Consider the following 24,258-nt stretch of genomic DNA (forward strand, 5'->3'; position numbering starts at 1 on the left):
TTGCCCAAGGTCACTCAGGTGATAAGTGGCAGAGCCGGGATTAGAACCCATGACCTCTGACGCTCAAACCCAGGCTCTTTTTAACCTTGGGGGACTAATGGGGAGAAATTACCAGCGAGCAGCATGGCATAGTGGATAGAGACCAGGCCTGAGAATCAGAAGGTCATGGGTTCTAATCCCAGTTCTGCCACTTATCTGCTGTGTGGCCTTGGGCAAATCACTTCACTTCCCTGTGCCTCAGTTACCTCATCTGTAAAATAGGGATTAAGACTGTGAGCCTCATGTGGGACATGGCCTGCATCCAACCTGATTTGCTTGTATCCACTTCAGTGCTTAGAACAGTGCCTGGCACTTAGTATGCACTTAAAAATTATCATAATTATAATTATAATAATTATTATTATTATTATGAAACAGCTGGAAGAATAGCAATAGGGAAAACAGGAGGTTGCCTGCCTCAGCTGGTCAGGCAGATAAATAAGAGGACACATTTAGGGGTCTGGAACTTCTGGGGCCTAGATCCCCCAGAAACTTCTCATTCATTCATTCAGTTGTATTTATTGAGCACTTACTGTGTGCAGAGCACTGTACTAAGCAGTTGGGAGTGTACAATATAACAATAAACAGACACATTCCCCACCCACAACAAGCTTACAAACTAGAGGGGGAGACAGACATTAATATAAATAAATTACAGATATGTGCAAAAATGTTGTGGGGCTGGGCAGGGAGATGAATAAAGGGAGCAAGTCAGGGCGACACAGAAGGAAGAGGGAGAAGAGGAAAGGTTATTGGAGGAGATGTGCCTTGGAGAAGACTTTGAAATGGGGGAGAATAATCTTGTCAAATAATGCCACAGACAATCTAAGTGAGCTACGAAAAGAGCCTGAACTACCTATATATGCAGAGTAGAGTTACCTTAAAAAAACCCCAAAAAAGCAGGTATTTTCCTTGCAGTAAGCTTTATGTGGCTGTGCTGGACCCTCCCCAGATGGCCACTGTTGAATGGAGTAGAAGACCAGTTGCAAGGGGCTGTGAGACACCAAAAAGAGGGGACTGGAATTCACCTGGAGCATGTAAAGAGAGATTGGACCTTTAGACAAACACATGCAATTGGGGGCTTGTGACTATTTGCCGTTGGCCCTTTTCTAGAACAATCCAGGAATGGGGGTATGAAGCATAAATAAAGGAAAGAAATGAGCTACTGAATGGCCCTTTCCTAGAACAATCCAGGAATGGGGGTATGAAGCATAAATAAAGAAATGAGCTATTGAACCCAAGTGCAGCATCAAGGCCAATGACGTACGATTGAGTCCAATCACAAATCCCTCTGGGATGAGCTGAATAATAATAATAATAATAATTTTGGTATTTGTTAAGCATTTACTACACATCAGGCACTGTGCTAAGCGCTGAGGTGGACACAAGCAAATCAGGTTGGACACAGTCCCTGCCCACGTGGGGCTCACAGCTTCAACCCACATTTTACAGATGAGGTAACTGAGGCACAGAGAAGTGATGTGGCTTACCCAAGGTCACACAGCTGACAAGTGGCGGATCTGGAATTAGAACTCATGACCTTCTGACTCTCAGGGCCTGTGCTCTAGCCACTACAGCATGCTCCTTCCCGCTATACTGCTGAACTACTGTTGACCAGGGCATTGTCTCTTCCCAGCACTCAGTTCTGTGTCCGTTTTCAATTTGGAATGGAAAACGGGAGCGTATTGCTGCCCTAAAAGGATTTCTCAGGACACTGGGCATATCGTCCTGCAATACTGGGATAATAGTTCACATTAGACTAGGGAGGCTGACCAAAGATTGACATCAAAAACACTCAACAGACCCAATGAGTTGACATTATGACAGAAGAAGGAAAGACACCATTCTCATCCTAAACACAAGAGCAATCAAAGAGGGGCGTACATTGACAGATAAATATAATAGTGCCTTGAAAATGTACTGCCTTCTAATTTTTCCCCAAATTACTTTCACATCAGTTATCTCATTTTACTCTCACACTATCCTTAAGAGATAGGAAGAGGATGGGTTATTCCCCTTTTACAGATGAGGAAACTGGCTATCACCGGCTTAAAACCACACAGAAGGCCAGTGATCTACCTCTCTTCACTCGAATTCATGCTTTTTCTACTAGGCCACAAAGTAATACATTTCATTTTCAATTTCTTAATTTTAAAAAGTCTACAGTTGTCTTATTTTCCTTCTACTGGAAAGTGTAGAGGAGAGAGCTGAAATGAGAGGAATTCTCCCATATATTGAGGAATATATGAAAATTCAAGAACATAAGGACAGTGGGCTGTGTGGGGTAAGAGTGTTGTTTTGTATTAGGATATTGTAGTGGTTTACACATCTTTTAACCTCTCAGAGTCCTTCAAGGACAAGTGAAGGTCTAGTAGATATTGGAAAATTTGAAATCTGAGTATCATCTATCCCTCTATACCGTAAGATCCTTGTGGGATCAAATCTATTGTTTTGTTGTCTGTCAACCCCCCTTCTACAGTGTGAGCCCGTTGTTGGGTAGGGATTATCTCTATTTGTTGCCAAATTGTACTTTACAAGCACTTAAGTACAGTGCTCTGCACACAGTAAGCACTCAATAAATACGATCGAATGAATGAATGAAATCTGTTACATTGCATTCTCCCAAGCGCTTGGTACAGTTCTCTGCACACAGTAAATGCAAAAGATTGATCGATTGAATATCAGCAGCGGTAGTCACAGCGCCATTTAGTACAAGCTTTTAGGCTTTTAAAAGTAAAGATACCCTAGAAAAAGTGGATCATTTCTATCACTGCTGCTGCTGATTGATGAGGTGATGGAGACTCCCATCGTAAACAGTGGACTAGCCTCGGTGCAGTTACAGAGATTTGGGGGGCAGAAGCTCTGCCACAGAGCCTGAGAGCAGCAGACTTTGGCCCTCTAAGTTCCATCTTTGCTGCCATCATTAGCCAGTTATTGTAGGGATTTCCGCTGGGCCTGTCCACTCCGTGAGACACTATTACGTCAGAAACTTTCACCACTGACAATGATTACGGTATTTATTAAGAGCTTACAATGTATCAAGCACTGTTCTAAGTGCTGGGGTAGATACAAGGTAATCAGGTTGTCCCACGTGGGGCTCACAGTCTTAATCCCCATTTTACAGATGAGGGAACTGAGGCACAGAGAAGTTAAGTGATTTGCCCAAAATCACACAGCTGACATGCGGCGGAGCTGGGATTAGAACCCATGACCTCTGACTCCCAAGCCCTTGCTCTTTCCGCTAGGCCATGCTGCTTCTCACAATGATGCCACAGACCCAGCAGTCACTGATTTACGGTGCTCTGTACACAGTAAGCGCTCAATAAATATGGTTGAATGAATGAATGTTTCACCAATGGGGGAGTGTGGGGAAATGCAAAACAACAGGTTTTATACTCTAGTCCTATTCAGAATGCATTTGATTTTCAAAATTGTTTGGGAAACTGATTTCCTGATTGTTCCAGAAGAGCAGAGTAGGAGCTGAACATTGGAAGTCTACTCATTTGGGATTTGGGCAGTCTTTAGTTCGTTACTAGAATTAATAATTAGGAATCCTTAAACTATCCTACAAGATACAGATTCTAAATTTATAACTGGATTAGGCATACTGCAACCTCATTAAAAATCCAAAACAGAATTCCTTATTTTCCCACCCAAACCCTGTCTTCTCCCTGACTTTCCTATCACTATAGACAGCATAACCACCTCCCCGTCTCTCAAACCCATAACCTTGGTGTTAACCTTGACTTATCCCTCTCATTCAATCCACATATTCAATGTCACCAAATCCTGTCAGTTTGACCTTCACAACATCGCTCAAATCTGCCCTTTTTCCTCCATCCACACTGCTACCACATTAATCCAAGGATTGAATCCTCTTCCACCTTGACTGCTTTATCGGCCTCTTTGTTGACCTCGCTGCCTCCTGTCTCTCCCCACTCCAGTCCACAATTCCCTCTGCTGTCTGGATCATTTTTCTAAAAAAACTTCAGTCCATGTTCCGCACTCCTCAAAAACCTCCAGTGATTGCCCACCCACCTCTGCATCAAACAGAAATTCCTTACTATTAGCTATAAAGCACTCAAACACCTTGCTCCCTCCTACCTTACCACCCTGAATTCCTATTACCACCCAGCCCACACATTTCGCTCCTCTAATGCTAACATAGTCACCGTACCTCTAATCTCGTCTGTCTTAATAATAACAATGGTATTTGTTAAGCGCTGACTATGTGCAAAGCACTGTTCTAAGCGCTGGCTGAGCTTTTGCCCACATCCTGTCTCTGGCCTGGGACGCCCTCCCTCTTCACATCTGACAGACGATCACTCTGCTCACCTTCAAAACCTTTTTGAAGGCACATCTCCTTCAAGAGGCCTTCCCTGACCAAGCCCTCATTTCCTTTTCTCCCAATCCCTTCTGCATTGTCCTTGCACTTGGATTTGCACCCTGTGCTCACCAGCCCCTCAGCCCTTACATACATACTGTAATTTATTTATATAGACAGTAAGCTCATTGTGGGCAGGGAATCTGTCTACCAACTCTATTAGATTACCCCCCCTCCAGCACTTAGTACTGTGTTCTGCACACAGTAAGCGCTCAATAAATATGCCTGATTTATTATTTACTATTCTGACATGGTTCTACTGATGAAATTACCCTGGAAGAAATACACACCAATTACGTTAGGTTTTATATAAAAGCTGATAGTGCACAGTTGTATATTTATGGGCCTTGGGGTGACTTTGAATCTTGCTGATTCCCCATTTGCTCACAGAAAATTTCTGATGATTGATGAAGCCAAATGAGCTAGTAATATTGTAGTCTTCTTTCAAGACCTCCTAATACTACAATCTGGAGAGGTAGACAAGAAAGATCTTATTTTATGAGAATGCTAACGGAGCTGGAGAGTTCCAGAACCTAGCTTAGGAAGAATAAATCTGTGACACACCCAGCTATGAGAGAACAAATTCAATGCCTCAAAAAAAAGAATGAGATTGAAGGGAGCTATAAAATCCTGTAGATATGGGGGTATGGCCTTTTCCTTCCCAACAAGAGCACTCACTCTGTAGGAAAGAAGACATAAAAGAACAGATTAGGCTGTGCAAAACAAGAGTTCAAGAAAAAGGTCTGAATACAAACAGGGCCCAGAGCTGGTAACTAGATTCTGTAATACAATCCTATTAGAACTAGGTCTGCTTTCTGAAATGGAAACTTAGTGAGTAACTGTGGTTTTAAAGAGCTTACTATGTGCAAAGAATATGAACTAAGTGCTGAGGTACAGACAAGATAATCAGGTCAGACACAGTCCCTGTCTCACATGGGGCTTATACTCGATGGGGGGAGGAGGCCTGGCACTGAATCCCCATTTTAGAGATGAGGAAACTGAGGCCCAGAGAAGTTAAGTGACTTGCCCAAGGTCACACATAGAGGTAAGTGGCAGTGGAGGGATTAGAACTCAGGTCCTCTGAGCCCAGGGCTCTTATTTTCAGGCCACGCTGCTTAACTGCCAACCCCCTACCTCTAAATTTATAGATAATAATAATAATGATGATGGTATTTGTTAAGCGCTTATTATGTGCCAAGCACTGTTCTAAGCACTGAGGTATATACAAGGTAATCAGGTTGCCCCACATGGGGCTTACAGTCCTAATCCCCATTTTATAGATGAGGTAACTAAGGCACAGAGAAGTTAAGTGGCTTGCCCAAGGTCACACAGCAGACAAGTGGTGGAGTCGGGATTAGAACTCATGTCCTCTGACTCCCAAGCCCATGCTATTTCCACAAAGCCATGGCTGCTTCTCAACATTGCTTAAGTGCATCACCATATACCCATATTTCCAGTAAGGTTTGTGTTGTAGGAAGAAAGATACCAAATCTTGCCATCATGTTCTAGCCAAAATGCACAATGAAAACCTGTGTGATGGTACGACTGAGTTTGTTTCTATATGGATATATATTCCTTCTACTTCCTTTTATCATTGAAACATTTTAAAAAGGATCACTGGTTAAAATTATTTGTACGGCTCTTTGAGGACTGGTGTTATATAAATTTTACAACACAACACAAATACCAAAAACAAATCCTTGTTTGCTGTCGCTGGTAATAATAGTAGTAACAGTAATAAATTATTATTATTGTAATAATTGTGGTATTTGTTTGGCACTTACTATGTGCCAGGCACTGTTCTAAGCACTGGGGTAGATACAAGATAATTGGGTTGGACACAGTTCCTGTCCCACATAAGGCTCACAGTCTTAATCCCCATTTTACAGAGGAGCCAACTGAGGCACAGAGAAGTGAAATGACTTGCCCACACAAGTGGCGGAGTCAGAATTCGAACCCAGGTCCTTCTGATTCCCGGCCCACGCTCTATAGACTAGGCCACGCTGCTTCTCATCCATCTTCAGATAGCTGCTGATGGAATGCAGGGGTAGGGAAAGATGGAGGATGATTTGTAAGTACCTTCATGTGCAGAAACACATAATATCCTGGTGGGCCAATGAAACCATTTTTTAGGTGAGAAATGAAGGTAGGAATATGCTACTATGCGGAGGATGGCAAGAGAAACAGCCCTAGGAATACACAACTACGAAGTTTCGACTAGGTATAATGCTTTGCCTTCATAGTCTTGTCTTCTGCGACACCACGGGCACATTTCTCCCAGAACGTCCCGCTCTCCGTTACTTCACAGTGTATAGCCGAATATCATACAGTGATGGATTATTAAATAATGGGAAGGGACTATTCCATTAGGTTCTACATCAAAACAAGTAAAAAACAAAACCAAAACAACGAAAAAACCTAAAGGAATGTTTTCTTTCACGTTTGAGATAAATGATTTTATTTTCTCTTTGCATCAGAGCCCATATTGCCTTCCAATAATGTCTTCATGGCGTCACTCTGACCAATAAAAAGGCAGATACTTTGGGAGTGGAATGGCACAGTTGTTTTTAGTCGTATCGTCTTAATATTCAACAGTTGAGGAAAGAAAGGAGGAGAAGGCGGCAACCTAATATTCTTCTTGTTTCTGTCAAACCATGCGACTTTTACACTGTGAGCCACTTTTAGACTGTGAGCCCACTGTTGGGTAGAGACTGTCTCTATATGTTGCCAACTTGTACTTCCCAAGCACTTAGTACAGTGCTCTGCACACAGTAAGCACTCAATAAATACGATTGATTGATTGATTAATTGATTGACTACGGAACATCTGGTTGCTTTAAGAAAGGGTGTAAGACTCAACTTCCTGGCCATGCTATGTATGTGTATTTAGTTTCCTTTTTCCTTGCTTTTAACTAATGAAATGCATCTTTTGGGAGCTCCCAAGTGTAAGTGCTTCAGTGAATCAAAAGTTGATTACCAAGCACTGATCTTACAGTCTTAAATTCTATCATTTTTTTTACAATGTCTGCTATTATTAACAACCAGGTCAGCCAGAGTGGTGACAGTCAGGAGAAAGGTTCCTCTCCTAAAGTCTAGGTGCGAGGAAGGTGGGAAACCAAGAGGCACATTTGAAAACAGTGAAAGGCATTATTAGAAGCAATCAATCAATCAATGATATTTATTGAGTGCTTACTGTGAGCAGAGCACTGTACTAAATGCTTGTGCTAGAAGCAAGGACATTGTGCTGAAAAGTATTCTCTTTAGGAGGCAGTACGAAATACACATCTGTCACGTGTAGCTTAAGATTTCACTGTTGATAGCAATGGCACCTATGTAACACAGATAAATCTAAGTCAATGTTTTTTATCCCCCAATGCAGGGCTACTAAATGTGACTTTTTACAATAAACTCTAAATGCTTATTAACGGAACCCCTCTCTACCACCTCACATATGTTTAGAGCATATCCTCCTTTTTGTTCACCTCAGTTCAACTCCTGGAACATTAGGTTGGGATATTTTCTTTAATACCATTCTCCCACATTCCCATCCCTCTACCTCTCAATCAAGGAATTATTACCATTTATTAAGAAGAATCAGGACTCACTTGGAGAATGAGGGGTTTATGAAAGGAAAGGAATAATTCACCTGACCTTCCCTTTCTAAAATGAAGGAACGCACTCATTAATCTTGTATCAAGGAAGGGAAAGCCTGAAAATAGCAGCTAAATGGTATACAGGAGTCAACCAGAAAAGGCTTTGGAGCAAACTGAAATCACAGTACATACTAATCCTTGGACAGTTCAATGCAGGAAAAGTGAGTAGAATGAGCACATCTCCTCCAAGACGCCTTCCCCAACTGTGCCCTCATTTCCTCTTCTCCCAAACCTGTCTTCCTCACCCTTGAACTTGGATTTGCACACTTATTCACAACCCCCTCAGCCCCACGGCATTCTTTTAATCAATCACACTTATTGAGAGCCTCCTGTGTGCAAAGAACTGTACAAAGCACTTGGGAGAGTACAATATAACAGAGTTGGTAGACACGTTCCCTGCCCACAGCAAGCTTACTGTCTAGAGGGGAAGGCAGACATTGATATAGATAAATAAATTATGGCTATGGATGTAAGGGTTCTCAGCTGCTCAAGCTGAAACAAAACTGACCTGGACAAATTCTTTTGATATTACTTGCTCTCCCCTACTTGTACCCTTTCTGGGTTTCCCTATTCAGCTAATTACCTAAAAGGAGAAATTTATTTTGGCATAATTCTTTAATGTCTTTTAACAACATCTTTCTTCTCTAGTTGGGAAGGCACATAAACGCTCTCCTTTTGGCTCTGAATCAAAGGGTCAGTTATTTGTGTGAAACGATATGCTGAATAAAGAGAAAAGGAAATAGCTAGGAGAAAAATGCAAAAACTAACACACTACTAAAAATGAAATCTTAACTAATGCTAGTTACCTGTTAATTCACTTGACAAACAGATACTAAAGTAAACTTTAAGACTTTAAAAGTGATCACTGGGAGCGAGAATTACCATTATGCTGGATAACTTGTTTCATGCTGGATGAAAATGCCGAATACATAGAAAGAAGCTTCAAAGCAATGACAGTTTTGGTAGCATAATGGAAGAACCTTATCATTACAAACTGAATCTTAATCCTAGAATGAAAACCTTGACTATAGGAGAAACCTATTAAATGCCTTATCCTTGAGAGAATATGTTCAATGGCACTGATCACTTTAGAGAAAAACATATATTTGTTAAAATCAAGCGCATTCCACTTGTGGTTATGTTCAATGGAAAGACATACCACCATATATTTGTTAGAATCAAATGCATACCATTTGAGAATACGCTCAATGGCCCGTATCCCTTTACAGAAAAACATACCATCGTATATTTGTTAGAATCAAATGCGTACCATTGGAGAATATGCTCCATGGCACGTACTCCTTTACAGAAAAACATACCATTGTATATTTGTGGGAATCAAATGCGTACCATTGGAGAATATGCTCGATGGCACGGATCACAATAAAAAAAACACACTACCGTATATTTGTCAGAATCAAATGCATTACACGTCCATGATAAACATTAGGAGAGGAGACAGGAAGAAGTGTGCTTGCAAAAAACATTAATGACAAAGCCTCTTGTAGGTATGTCTTACCCGTCCTCCTGCACTGTCTGTTGCATGATGGGAATAACTGATGAGACCAGGGATGGGCGACGCACCATATGCCATGATAACAGCAGTACTGGAATAGGATGGATGCTTCTAATGCACAACACATAACAGCCATGAATAAGGTGACAGGAAACATGACATGATACAAGCAAAATAACTGGAAAGAGACAGAGGTGAAAACAGATGGGACAATGAAATGCCAACTTCCTACACACTTAGATAACCACAATCAGTTTAGACCCTCGCTCTGGGCTTTATGAGCGGATTAACAGGTACAATTAGATGCCTTCCTCTAATTTTATTCATCAAGCTGCAAATAACAGCGGGTAATTAATCATCCCTACTTTCTACTGTTAGACTGAGGAATACAAGGAGGAGGGCTTTTTTTCCATTTTTTGCAAATAAGCAGGTGACATCGTGATAGTCATTACTTATCTCCGGGCAGCTCTTCCGCTCTCAGCTTTATAGTGAGATAAGTCAAATGTGTCCCTGCACAAACTAAATCACGCCTGACCTATCCATTGTGGTCAATGGCAAGAAAATGATAGGTCTTGCATCATCCTGGCAGCCCCCAGAAGTGCTGGAATGAAATGGCATTTGGCCAGTGGGCAGCAGCCAACTGGTCTCAGCCCCTTGGTGAAACGGCACATCAGCAAATGCAGGCGGAGCTGGGACCCCTCCCTACACCCACAGGCCTGAGACGGCTTGGGGTGCTCTGAGGTACCCCGAGGCGTGGAGTTTGGGCTTGCTCCAGGAGAGCCGCTCGGGTTGGAGCCATTCTTTGGGGCTCCTCCTAGGTCGGGCAAGGCCCCCAGAGCTCTAGGAAACCCCCAGGTGAGCAGCTTGCTTTGGGGCTGGTGGACTGTTGTGCCGATTTTTTGATCTGCAGAGTGGCATTTGCAGAGAATCCGCCACCTTCTCTGCCCCGTTACTGCTTTGCTACCGCCCCCGGTTCGTAGTTCTTTGGGCCGCTAACTCAGCCTCGCCCTTCAGGGAGGCCAGGGACAACCCGCTGCCCTACGTGCTCAGACTGTGTGGAAGGGAGATCGAAGGCACAACAAAGCGGTCGTATCCAGTACTTACCTCTTTAAAAAATTTAAAAAAAAATGAACATCACCTTGGTTCTGGGCTGGAACAGATCTCCCAGCGCTTAGTATAGTGCCTGGCACATACTAACACACACCACAATTATTATCTCCCTCCACTACCCTGGCTGGGTCTCTCACCCTGGGGTTTGGGTTTGAAGGGTTCTGGGCCAGGCCCAGGGGAGATTCGACATGGGCCACGTTGCAGTGAAAAATACTAGAGTGGTCAAATGAGATCTGGGGGTGAAGCTTGGTCATGCAACAGGAAAAACCCAACTTCTCAAAATGTGCAGAATGAATTCAAGAACACATGAATGCACTCTTAAAGGAATGGCCAACATCAGAATGTTAACATGGAGAGACAGGTACGAAACCATTGAGCAAAGTCATTCACTTCATATTTTATGACATTTGATATTTAATCCATCATTGTCTTTTCTCAAACTAAAGGATATAGGCTATATAAAGGACATAGCCAAGGATATCTGAATCAAATTATTTTTGTGACCACAATAGTAAAATAGTAATAGTAAAGGATAATTATGTTCACATTTTAGAACTGACTGAATAGCGAAGCACAGAATAGTTATAGCAGATCCAGGGGGATGAATTTGGTCTCATTTGGACAGTTTCGGGGTAGTATATACCATCCGTCTTGTTTTAGCATCATCCTCTAAAGAAAGAAGCTCTTTCCTTCCAGGAATGATCTTAAAATATCCATTGACTGATAAGTCTGTTCCTCTCAACAGTCTGGAAGCTTCAGTCTGGAAATTATCCCCAGAGGACTACTGATCATATAGATATTTTCGGGATCCACAGAACGGTCCAGAAATCATTGCTAATGTTAGCTTTAGAAAAGATAATGGTGAAATCATCCATCTGTCCAATTATAACCAAGATACTCAAGAAAAGACTGAACGAAATAGTCTTGGAAACCACTCAGGGAAACATTAATGGCTACTTTGGGTAGGTGAATGTCTGGGGAGAGTTCTGAACTAGAGTTAGATCTGATGAATAGTGGCACTTTTGAAATGTTTCTTAAGATTAACGCATTTCTAACTTTCCGACTCACCTACCATTCTAAAAGATCGCTCGCTGGCCACAAAGCGGTAATGGAAAGAACCGGAGAGAGAAACCAAAAAGGGGCCTCCCCTTTCGGTCAAGCACGCTCACCTTGGCTGCGATAGCGGCTGCAGTTATGTGTGATGAGGAGCTATCTTCTGTTGAGGCCACCCCACTATCTTTCTTCTCTTCCTCTTCTTCCTCACACTGGACCCCTTTATCCTCTGTCTGCTTGTGGGGGCTGGTAGTAGGAGGAGGGGAAAGAGGGGGTGGCGGTGAAGGCAAATCTTCAAGTTCATCATGTACCTCCTTGACTTTGACAATGGCATCTCGCAAGAGGTCGATGGCGTGAGGTAGGGCTGGCAGTATGAACTGAAAGCATTCCTGGGCAAAAGAGGATGGAAAAATATCATGAAGGTGCGCTTGTCAAGCCAACAAAATGACCGTTTCAGTCTTCCCTAAGTGTTTGGATCTGTTTTGTTTTTTTCCCCCATTTGACACAAAAATGGCAAGATGTCACCCATCAAATGAATTGTGCAGTTTTCAGAAGGGTAATGGGAATGAGAAGGTTCTGTCCTTGAAAAAGTGGCACTTTTAAGATAAAACATTACCCTGTTTGGGATGTAAGCGAGAGTCTGAAAACCAGCTGACATTGTCAGTTTCTGAATTGATCTCCCAAAGCCTTAGCATGTACTCCATGTTGTTAAAGTTCAAGTAAACAGGAATCCAACGGTGTACTGGGGCAGAAAAGGGAGCCTCAACTTGATTTTCACATTTTTGGTCGAGGAGGGCACCAAATCTGTTGGTTTCCAGAACCAAGATGCTAAGCAGTGCCATGAAGCAACACTGGATGAAAGGGAAGCAGTGTGGCCTAATGGACAGACCACGGGCCTCAGAGTCAGAAGGACCTGGGTTCTAAACCTGGCTCTGCCACTTGTCTGCTGTTTGACCTTGGGCAAGACACTTCACTTCTCTGTGCCTCAATTATGTCGTCTGCAAAATGGGGAATAAGACTGTGAGCCCCGTGTGACTGTGTCCAACCTGACAAAATATCTACCCTAGGGCTTACAACGGTGTCTGGGACATAGTAAGTGCTTAACAAATACCATAAAAAAGTGGTCGGGGGCAGGAGGGCATTCCACGTGGTGGATTATAAACAGAGAATTGCATAGCATCTCACAGAAAATACTGTATTTTGTTATTCGTGAGCCAGCCATTGCCAAGGGATTAATGAACCCATTGATGCTATTTATTGAGCGCTTCCTATGTGTAGGGTGATCACATAAACACTTGGTGAGAAGGGGATTGATTCAATTCATTCTAGGGGATGAGATATGATTCTCTAGGGAAACAGCGTGCCTTAGCGGAAAAATCACAGGCTTGGGAGTCAGAGGACGGGGGCTCTAATCCTGCCTCCGCCACTTGTCTGCTGTGTGACCTTGGGCAAGTCAGTTAACTTCTCTGTGCCTCAGTTACCTCATCTGTAAAATGGGTATTAAGAGTGTGAGCCCCATATGGGACAACCTGATTACCTTGTATCTACACCAGCACTTAGAACAGTGCTTGGCACATAGTAAGTGCTTAACAAACACCATTATTATTATTACACTAATGCAGCATGCTATACAGCAGATGTCTCTTTGCACTCTCCTCTTATTAACGAGTTACATATATTCAGTCGTATTTACTGAGCGCTTACTGTGTGCAGAGCACTGTACTAAGCGCTTGGGAAGCACAAGTTTGCAACATATAGAGACGGTCCCTACCCAACAGTGGGCTCACAGTCTAGAAGGGGGAGACAGACAACAAAACAAAACATATAAACCAAATAAAATAAATAGAATAAATATGTATAACTGAAATAAATAGAGTAATAAATATGTACAAACATATACACATATATACATAGGTGCTGTGGGGAGGGAAAGGAGGTAACATACTTCAGGCATGTTAGGTAAAAGGAGGGTGGAGGCAATTCCTGTACAGCTTTAGTCATACCTTCCCAGGGCACCTCTGATCATATACGGTCCGATCAATCACTTAATCAACTGATGACCTTAAGCTTAGTGTGTGCCCAGCACTGAAGTAAGTGCTGGGGAAAGTATGACTATTAACAAGGATGAAAATAATGATAATTATGGTACTTGTTAAGTGCTTATGATTTGCCAAGCACTGTTCTAACCGCTGGGTTAGATACAAGCTAATCAGGTTGGACACAGTTCCTGTCCCACATGGGGCTCACACTCTTAATCCCCATTTTTGTACTTGTACATATCTATTCTACTTGTACATATCTATTCTACTTATTTTATTGTGTTAATATGTTTTGTTTTGTTGTCTGTCTCCCCCTTCTAGACTGTGATCCCACTGTTGGGTAGGGACCGTCTCTATGTGTTCCCAACTTGTACTTCCCAAGTGCTAAGTACAGTGCTCTGCACACAGTAAGTGCTCAATAAATACGACTGATTGATGGATTGATTTTTTGCAGATGAGGTAACAGAGGCACAGAGAAATAAAGTGACTTGCCCAAGGTCACACAGCAGACATGTGGCAGAGCCGGAATGAGAATCCATGACCTTCTGAATCCCAGGCCCGTTGGTCTCTCCACGAAGCCACCCTGCTTCTACAGAATTAGTAGAAACGAGAAGCAGTGTGGAGTCAGAAGGACCTGGTTCTAATCCTGACTCCACCTCTTTGCTGTGTGATCTTGGGCAAGTCACTTAGCTTCTCTGTGCCTCAGTTCTCTCATCTGTAAAATGCAGATTAAGACTGCCAGCCCCATGTGGGACAGGGACTGTGTCCAACCTGGTTTGCTTGTATCCACCCCAACGCTCAGTACAGTGCCTGGCACATAATAAATGCTTAACAAACCCCCTCCCGCCTCCAAGCCCTTCCCACCCCCCACCAAAAAAAAAGGCAATTCCTGTAGAGCTTACAGACTGTAGTGGGTGACAGTCATTAAACCAGATTACAGAGAGGGCAAATAATAGAGTTTTAGAATATTTATACAAGTACTGTTGGGCAATAGCGAGTAGGTGTGTGTTTAAGGGATACATAGGCCAGGGCATAGTCAGCTTAGAGGGACAGGGAGGATTACGGAAATAAAGTACTTAGTCTGGGAAGGTCTCTTCGAGGAGATATGATTTTAAGAGAGTTTTGAAGGTGGGGAGAGTGGACTGTCAATCAGTCAGCCATACTTATTGAGAGCTGCTATATGAAGGGCATGGTACTAAGCACTTGAGCGAGTACAATATAACAGAATTGGTAGACATTCCCTGCCCAAGGGCTTACAATCATTAATATAAATAAATGAATCACGGATAAGTGTATAAGTGCTATGGGGCTGAGGGAGGGGTGAATAAGGGGAGCAAATCCAAGTGCAAGGGCGATGCAAAAGAAGAGAAGATGAAAAGGAGAGCTTAGTCAGTGAAGGCCTCTTGGAGGAGATGTGCCTTCAATAAGGCTTTGAAGGTGGGGAGAGTGACTGTCGGATATGAAGAGGCAGGACAAGGGCAAGCGGGTGGTGGCGAGAGAGATGAGATGGAGGTATGGTGAGTAGGTCAGCGTTAGAGGAGCGAAGTGTTTGGGTTGAGTTGTAGTAGGAGAGCTGTGAGGTTAGGCAGGAGAGGACAAGGTGATTAAGAGTGCTGTTTACAGTAAGGGGTTTCTGTTTCATGCAGAGGTAGATGGGCAATTACTGGAAGTTCTCGAGAAATGGGGAAAACACGGACTGATCGGTTCTGCAGAAAAATGATCCGGGCAGCAGAGTGTAGTCCGTAGAGACAGGAGGCAAGGAGGTCAGCAAGGAAGCAGACCCAGTAATCAAAGCGGGGCAGGATAAGCGCTTGAATTAACGTGGTCGCAGTTTGGGTGGAGCGGAAAGGGTGGGTTTGAGCTACGTTGTGAAGGTGGAACAGACAAGAGTTGTTGACAGCTTGAATATGTGGACTGAATGGGAGAGATGTGTCAAGGATAATGCCAAGGTTATGGGCTAAGGATATGCCAAGGTTGTGAGACAAGGAGGATAGTGGTGCTGTCTATAGTGAAGGGAAAATCAAGGGTAGGACAGGGTTTGGGTGAGAAGATAAGGATTTCTGTTTTAGACATGTTAAGTTTGAGGTGTTGGCAGGACATCCAAGTAGGGATGTCTTGAAGGCAGAAGGGAATGTGAGATTGCAAAAGGGGAGACAGGTCAGGGCTGGAGATGTAGATTTAGGAATCATCCACACAGAGGTGGTAGTTGAAGCCATGGGAGCAAACAAGTTCTCCAAGGAAGTGGGTGTAAATGAAGAATAGAAGGGTGTCTACCAACTCTGTTATGTTTTACTTTCACAAATGCTTAGTATAGTGCTCTGCACACAAAAAGTTCATAAATACAATTGATTGATTGACTGATTGATTGAAGGGGACCCAGCATTGAGCTTTGAGGGACTCCCACAGTTAGGGGTTGGAAGGCAGAGGAGAAGCCCAAAGGAAGAGACTGAACAGCCAGAGAGAAAGAAGGACAACCAGGACAGGACAGTGTCAGTGAAGCTGTAGTTAAATAATGTTTCCAGGAGAAGGGGTTGGTTGACAATGTCAAAGGCAGTCGAGAGGTCAAGGAGGATTAGGATGGAGCAGAGGTTATTGGATTTGGCAAGAAGGACATCATTTGTGACCTTTGAGAGGCTAGTTTCTGTGGCATGAAAGGGGCAGAATCCAGACTGGAGGGGTCATGGAGAGAAATGGAGGAGAGGAATTGGAGATATTCAATCGGGTGCAGACAACTTGCTCTAGGAGCTCAGAGAAGAACGGTAGGCGGGAGATGGGGTGATAACTGGAGGGGGTTGTGGAGTTCAAGGGAGGGTTTTTTTTAATGATAGAGAAGACATGAGCATATTTGAAAGTAGTGTGGAAAAATCCAACGGCAAGCAAACAGTTGAAAATGATGGTCCAAGAGGGAAAAAGGGAGGGGACAAACCCTTTGACAAGGTGCAAAGGGATGGGAAGAAGAGTTGAAGAAGTGGTAGGAGGAGGGAGGGACTAGAGAGGAGCAGGAGAAATTTTAGGGAGATCCTGCCTGGTGGTTTCAATTTTCTCAATAAAATACTTGGCCAGGTCACTGGGCCAAGAAATGGGCAAGGCAGGGGTGCAGGGGGTTTGAGAAGGGAGTTAAATGCCTGAAACAACTGGAGAGGGCAATGGACAGGAGAGTTAATAAATACGGAGGAAAATCGTTGCCGGTCAGAGGAGAGGGCAGAGTTAAAGCAGGCATATGTGATATCTGGATTTCTGCCAGTGGCAATTCTGTGGCTTGTGCACAGGAGCGAAGGAAGCAGACTGTGAAGATGATCCAGGGCTGTGGGTTCGTGGTTTGAGAGAGGTGAAGGGATAGGAGAGCGAGGGCTTTGAGTTCAGTAGAGAGGGTGGTAGTGAGGGTGTCAATTTGGTCATCAAGCGAAGGAGACAGGCACGAAGACTTGAGAAAATCAGATGGGGTCAAAAGATTGGAGGTCTCTGTGGGGGAACAGGACTCATTTGTGGGGAGGGGGCGACAGGGATGGAGGGATTTCAGAGTTGGTTAGGGTAGAGTTTGTACAATGACTAGAGGTGATGAGATCGAATGTGGGTCCAAGTTGTGAGTGGGTGAAGTGGGGTGGAGCAGGAGGTGAATGGAGTTGAGGAGTGACAGAAAGATGCAAAGAGAGCAAGGAAAAGGGAGGGAGTTCCAGGCCTGTGGGAGAACATGGAAAAGAGTCTGGGGTGGGATAGATGAGGTCGAGAAGAGAGTAAGTTGGTGTTTGAGTAGCGGAGTGTGCGGATTGGGTTGTAGTAGGAGACCAGCGAGTTTAGGTACGAGGAAGAGAGAGCTGATTGAATGCCTTAAATCAGTCAATCAATCAACTGTATTTATTGAACGCTTATTGTGCACAGAACACTCAACTAAGTGCTTGGGAGAGTACAGTATAACATTTGCAGACATGTTTCCTGCCCACAACAAGGTTACAGTCTAAATAGGGACACAGACATTAACGTAAATATAGAAATTAGTTACGTACATAAGTGCTTTGGGGCCAAAGGAAGGGTGAATAAAGGGTGCAAATCTAAGTGCAAGGGTGTGGGAGAAGAGGAAATGAGGATTTAGTCGGGGAAGGCCTCCTGGAGGAGATGTGCTTTTCAAGGCTTAGTGCAAAAAGCCGGGCTTGTGAGTCAGGGGTTGTGGGTTCTAATCCTAGCTCCACCACTTGTCAGCTGTGTGACTTTGGGCAAGTCACTTAACTTCTCTGTGCCTCAGTTACCTCATCTGTAAAATGGGGATTTAAGACTGTGAGCCCCACGTGGGACAACCTGATTACCTTGTATCTATGCCAGAGTTTAGAACAGTGCTTGGCACATAGTAAGTGCTTACCAAATACCATTATTATTATTAGGCTTTGAAGGTGAGGAGAATGGATGACTGCCAGATATGAAGTGGGACGGAGCTCCACGCCAGAGGCAGGACATGGGAAAAGGGTCAGCAGCAAGAAAGATGAGACAGGTAATACTACTACTAGTTATAATAATTGTGGTATTTGTTAAGCACTTACTCTGTGCCAGGCACTGTACTAAGCTCTGGGATGGATCTAAGCAAATCAGGTTGGACACTGTCCCACATGGGGCTCACAGTCTCATTCCCCATTTTACAGGTGAGGTAACTGAGGCACAGAGAAGTGAAGTGAGTTGCCCAAGGCCCCACAGTAGAGAAGTGGTGGAGCAGGAATTAGGACCCACGATCTCATGGCTCCCACGCCCGTGTTCTAGCCACTCCAAGGTACAGTGAGTAGGCTGGCATTAGAAAAGTGAAGTGTGTGGGCTGGCTTATAGTAGGAAATCAGAGAGGTAATGTAGGAAGGGGCAAGGTGATTGAGGGCTTTAAAGACTATGTTAAGGAGTTTCTTTTTGAGGCAGAAGTGTATGGTCAACCAGTGGAGGTTCTTGAGGAACAGGGAAACATGGACTGAATGATTTTGTTCAAAAATGATCCAGGCAGCAGAGTGAAGTAAGGATTGAAGTGGGGAGAGACAGGAGGTCGGCAAGGAAGATGATAAAGTAATCAAGGTGTGGTCTAGTGGATAGAGTACAGAGATGGGAGTCAGAAGGACCTGGGCTCTAATCCTGACTCCACCACTATAATAATAGTAATAATAATTACGGTATTTGTTAAGCACTTACTATGTGTCAAGCACTGGGGTAGATACAGGGTAATCAGGATGTCCCAGGTGGGGCTCACACTTTTAATCCCCATTTTACAGATAAGGTAACAGAGAAGTTAAGTAATTTACCCAAGGTCACACAGCAGGCAAGTGGCAGAGTAGGGATTAAAACACACATCCTCGGACTTCCAAGACTGTGCTCCTTCTGCTGTGTGACCTTGGGTAACTTCTCTGTCCTTCAGTTACCTCATCTGTAGATGGGGATTAAGACTGTGAGCCCCTTGTGGGACATGGACTGTGTCTGACCTGAATAGCTTCTATCTACACAGTGCCTGGCTCATGGTAAGATCTTAACAAATACCATAAAAAAAACCCAAAAGGTGGGGGAGAATAAGTGCTTGGATTAACATGGTGGCCATTTGGAGGGAGAGGAAAAACCAGATTTGTGGCCAAGAGATGGTTTTTTAGGACAGGGGAACATGATTGAATGCCACTGGGAAAGAGCCATTGGAAAGTGAGCAGTTGAAGATGGCAGTCAGGGAGGGGGAAATTGCTTTAATAAATCAAAAACTGACGGGGTCAGAAGCACAGGTGAAGTGGATAGAATTTGAGAGGAGGCAAGAGATCTCCTCTGGAGAGACTGCTAGGAAGGATGGGAGAGTTGAAAAGAGGGCTGGAGGAGGAAAGGATGGGAGAGGAGTCCAGAGCTGAGAATATGCCAGGCTAATAGCTGGCATGCCCTTTTCCCACATCCTTCCTCTGGGTAGGTGTTACAGTAGTCCTATCTTGATCTGAATTGAATCCCTCCTCAAGGCCAATACCAGAGGGAGATTGCAGGCAGGGAAGACTTAGGGTTAACATAATTAGGCTCTCAACCCCATGTGGATTGATTTCCATTGATTTTTAGAGAATGGAAACTAAGAAAACGCATTTCATGTACAAATGAATTAGTTCAAAAGGCAAATAGGCACTCATTAAAATACTAGGCACAAAGAAATCTTTGCTTGACTCTCGCAATAAAATTCCCTAGAAGAGCAAGGTCTCCTCCATTTCCCATAGTCAAGCAGGAAGCAATCATGCTTCAAAGAGAGGCTTTACAGAAAGCCGGATAAGTAAGAGGACCATAGATGCTTTAATTCTTCAGTTCAGGAAACAAAATTGTCTATGCAGCCTCATTCTCAATTGTTCTTTTCCTAAGTGTCCCAGCTGAAGGAGCTGAAAACTAGAACAAGGCTTTCCAGAAGCCAGCACGGGGCAGAACATCAATTCGTGAAAATATCACCCAGGATGGATGGCTTTTAGCCCTATATTTTCCTTATCAGAATTAGCTCAAATTTACCATGTACCTCATCTCTTAAAATGACTATCACCAGAGACCCTAAATAATTCAGCACCTCAGAATGTTCTCTTGGTTACAGGATGTGTCATTTCTAAATCAAGTTCTTCCATTATCAGTGTGCACTGATCATTTTCGAATTCTAGGTGGTAACTCAAGAATACACTATAGAAAGTAGTTTTATTAAGCACTCACTATGTGCCAGGCACTGTTCTAAGCATTTCATTCATTCATTCAATCATTTACTGAGCACTTACTGTGTGCAGAACACTGTACTAAGAGCTTGGGAGAGCACTGGGGTAGATACAAGCTAATCAGGTTGGACACAGTCCATGTCTCAAATGGGGCTCACAGCCTTAATCCCCATTTTACAGATGAGGTAACTGAGGCCCAGAGAAGTGAAGTGACTTGCCCAAGGTCACACAGCAGAAAGGTGGCAGAGTTGGGAATAGAACCCAGGTCCTTCTGACACTCTGACTATCCATTAGGCCACACTGCTTCTTAAGAAAGCTTGTGGCTTTCGAATTAAACCTAGAAACAAATTATTATTTTTCAAGATCATTTATATTTTCTTTTTTTTTATCAACAAAAGATTGGTATATAGACTAAAGATCCTACATCTGAAAAACCCAACTTTGAAGGAAATTTCCTTTGAAATTTAAAATTAAAACAATGTAAGAAAGAGGACTATCCTGGATCGTTGCCTAATCCTTAGTCTCACCATTAGGCTAGCTGCTTACTAGGAATTACATATTAAATTAGATAATGAACAAACTGATTTTCTTGGCACCCCGAAATGAAATTCAAGAGAGAAAAACAGCATAAAATGGAAAAGTAAATTTCATTTGAAAAAGCTCTTCCAGTTTACATTACAGAGAGTGATTTGTCATATTACTAAGACATTTTTCTTCCCTGTCCCATCTTGTTTTTAGAAGAAGAATGATCTTCATGCTATTCTTCATTTGGCACTGCCATTTTCCAAAAAACTGAAGGTCCAGAGTGATGAATGATCAATGAAAGCTCTTAGCCACCTGGCTAACTTTCCATTTGAGTACAGAGACATAAAAGGGGCAGGGATTTTCAGGGGAATAAGAACTGTCCTCAAATTCTTAGGTCAGAAAGCTACCATTTGAGGTCATTTGAATCCAGACTGGAAATTCTCAAATCATGTCAGTGACCTGGGATAAGAAAGCATGGGACTCGGGCTCAAAAAGCTGTGGAGGTGATCACCCCACTGAGTTAGCACCTTTCCATCACTCAATAATATTTATTGAGTTCCTACTCTGTGCAGAGCACTGAACTAATTTCTTGGAAAAGTACAACAGTTAATAGACATGATCTTCACAATTTGGAATTGAGGGTGAGGAGGAATGGCGAGTCTTTGGGCCAGTGTGGTGGCTATTTGGATGGAGAAGAAGGGGTAGATCTGGAAATGTTGTAGAGGAAAAACTGACAAGATTTAGCAACAATCTGAATATGGGAATTGAAAGAGAGGGTGGAGTCAAGCACCAAGGTTGTAGGCTTCTAAGACAGGAAGGATGGTGGTGTTGTCAACCATAATGGGACAATCAGATGGAGATGAGGTTCTGAGGGGGGAAGATGAAGTGATCTGTTTCATGCATATGGAATGAGATGTCAGTGGGACATCTATGTAGAGATGTCCAGGTGGCTGAAGGAATGTAGAAAACAACTCCATGTTGCTTACCTGGGACCCTTTCTTGCTACCTGGCAGGTTGATTATGAGAGTTTTTCCTCTGATTCCACACACGGGTCTGAAAGAAAAGAGAAACAGGATTAAGGCTAGTTTGTAAAGTCTCTTTCTCCTAGAATCAATCCAGTACTAACGGGCACTGCTCCACTTCATCTTTGAACAAGTGTCTTACAAATAAAATCTCTGTTGTTCAGTTTGGCAAATCTCAGACCACTTTAGTTCTAAAGCCACCAACTATGAGAGGAGTAATCCATGAGTATTCTGTGCCTCTCCTTCCCTGATAATCAAACCAGTCACTGCAAGCTTTATAAAACAAAAAAATAGATTTATGATTTAACTACCTATAAGTAATGGATCTGATGATCGGATCGTTTGCTTCAACTAGCTTCCCGCCTCCCTCTGGAACGGTCTCTCTTCATTAATAAGCCCACATCATTGTCTTCCTCTCTTCAATGTTAGTCAATTGTATTTATTGAGTGCTTACCATATGTACTAAGCACTTGAGAGAGTACAATATAACATTGTATCAGGCACAGTCCCTGTCTACAATGAGCTTTCAGTCTAGAGTTCCAGTCTTCACTGCTATTGATTCCAAGAGTAAGTACCCTTAGACGACTACTCGTATCTCCAGCATGCTTCAGAAGCAAACTTACCTGGAATGTGGATCTAGATTACATGCACACTGATAATTATAGGCTGGAAAGGACATTCAGAGGCCCAGAGAGGCCTAATCACCTAATAATAACAATAGCAATGATAATAATTATGCTATTTGTTAAGCATTTACTACAAGCAAAGCGCTGTACTAAGCACTGGGGTAAATACAAGATAACAAGGTCAGACGCAGTCCCTGTCCCACACTGGGCTCCCAGAAAGATGGTGTTTGCAAAGATCATTAGAGAAGGGATTTTTAGCCTCCTCTGTGGAAACCTATTCCAAGGCAACAGGGCTGGCTATCCAGAAACTATCCTTCAGAGTTAATATGAAACATTCTGCATTGACCCATTTCCTCTTGCACAAAGAAAGGTCACTGGCCCTCATTCCCTGTTTTGACACCTCTCTTCCTCAGGTCTAGTAATTGCAGTTTTTTTAAACTCGTCCTCTCAGATCTTATTTTCAAAACTTGTTTTTATCTTTCATGGCTTTCCTCTGAGACCTTCACAAATTAGCCCAGTTCCTCTTTACTATTGAGTGTGATGAGAAAATTGCTCTGGGGCTGTATACAAGTGTACTCTTAGTTATGAATTTTAATTCTTGGCTGTTTCATCTTTGAACTCTTGGGCTATATTCCTGACTCCTAGCCAATTTGTTTATTAATAATGCAACAATCAGAATTTCCAGTACACCTGTCTTTCCAAGAACTTAAAATGCTTTTGCATCTATTTTCTCATCCTTACAACATCTCCTCAAGACAGGGCAAGACATATATTATAATACCTATTTTATATATGGGGAAACAGAGGTGCATAAAAGTTAAGTGATCTCTGCTCTGTGATATCTATCTCTTTTCACACAATCCAGCAGCTCACATTTGTGCAACGCATTTTACACGGAATTGGTGTTCTATCCGATAGGGAGTCAAAATCATAGAACTAAGAGAAACTAGTCTACCTAATATAGGACAGTTCATAGAGTTAGTTGTTGACTACACCTTATGTACAGGACTTCCTTATTTTGAACAGTCACAGTCAGTGGTTGGTTTTACAATCATAAATATCAGGTATTTCAAATAATAATAATAATTATGGTATTTGTTATGTGCTTACTAAGTGCCAGGCACTGTACTAAGCTCTGGGCACTGTATTAAGCACTGGTCTGCCTAGAAGTTTAAGTGACCATCTGATGACACTCCACAAGCCCCAGAATCAAAAGCTCTTTGCCGCCATCATTCATTCATTCAATCATATTTACTGAGCGCTTACTGTATGCAGAGCACTGTACTAAGTGCTTGGGAAGTACAAGTTGGCAACATATAGAGACGGTCCCTACCCAAGAACGGGCTCACAGTCCAGAAGGGGGAGACAGGCAACAAGACATGTGGACAGGTGTCAAGTCATCAGAATAAATAGAAGTAAAGCTAGATGCACATCATTAATAAAATAAACAGAATAGTAAATATGTACAAGTAAAGTTCACCACAGAAGAACCAACATCTGACCAAAAACTATGACAGAAATTTCAGGTACTCAAATTGGTGACTAGAACAAGGAAAAATAGTTACCATTGGAATTGGCAGATTAAACTGCAAAGGTCTACATTTACTCAGTGAATGTGTCAAA

The 24,258-nt window shown here is 42.9% G+C and overlaps 1 protein-coding gene across 5 annotated transcripts in view; it reads right to left on the minus strand.

Annotated features, from left to right (window-relative positions):
* Positions 1 to 24,258, minus strand: part of GPHN (gephyrin) — a 720,134-nt gene that overhangs the window by 240,393 nt on the left and 455,483 nt on the right. For 3 of the 5 annotated variants that reach the window (XM_038765627.1, XM_038765626.1, XM_038765624.1), the window contains exons 6-7: positions 21,974 to 22,040; positions 11,872 to 12,144 (exon numbers count right to left, since the gene is read on the minus strand). In XM_038765627.1, the coding sequence (XP_038621555.1) occupies positions 11,872 to 12,144; positions 21,974 to 22,040 (340 nt within the window). Of the gene's footprint in view, positions 1 to 9,595; positions 9,704 to 11,871; positions 12,145 to 21,973; positions 22,041 to 24,258 lie in introns of all 5 variants that reach the window. The other 2 variants (XM_038765623.1, XM_038765625.1) reach the window with 1 other exon arrangement.

The sequence above is a fragment of the Tachyglossus aculeatus genome, chromosome 23 (genome assembly GCF_015852505.1).
Source record: "Tachyglossus aculeatus isolate mTacAcu1 chromosome 23, mTacAcu1.pri, whole genome shotgun sequence".
NCBI classification, from domain to species: Eukaryota; Metazoa; Chordata; class Mammalia; order Monotremata; family Tachyglossidae; genus Tachyglossus; species Tachyglossus aculeatus.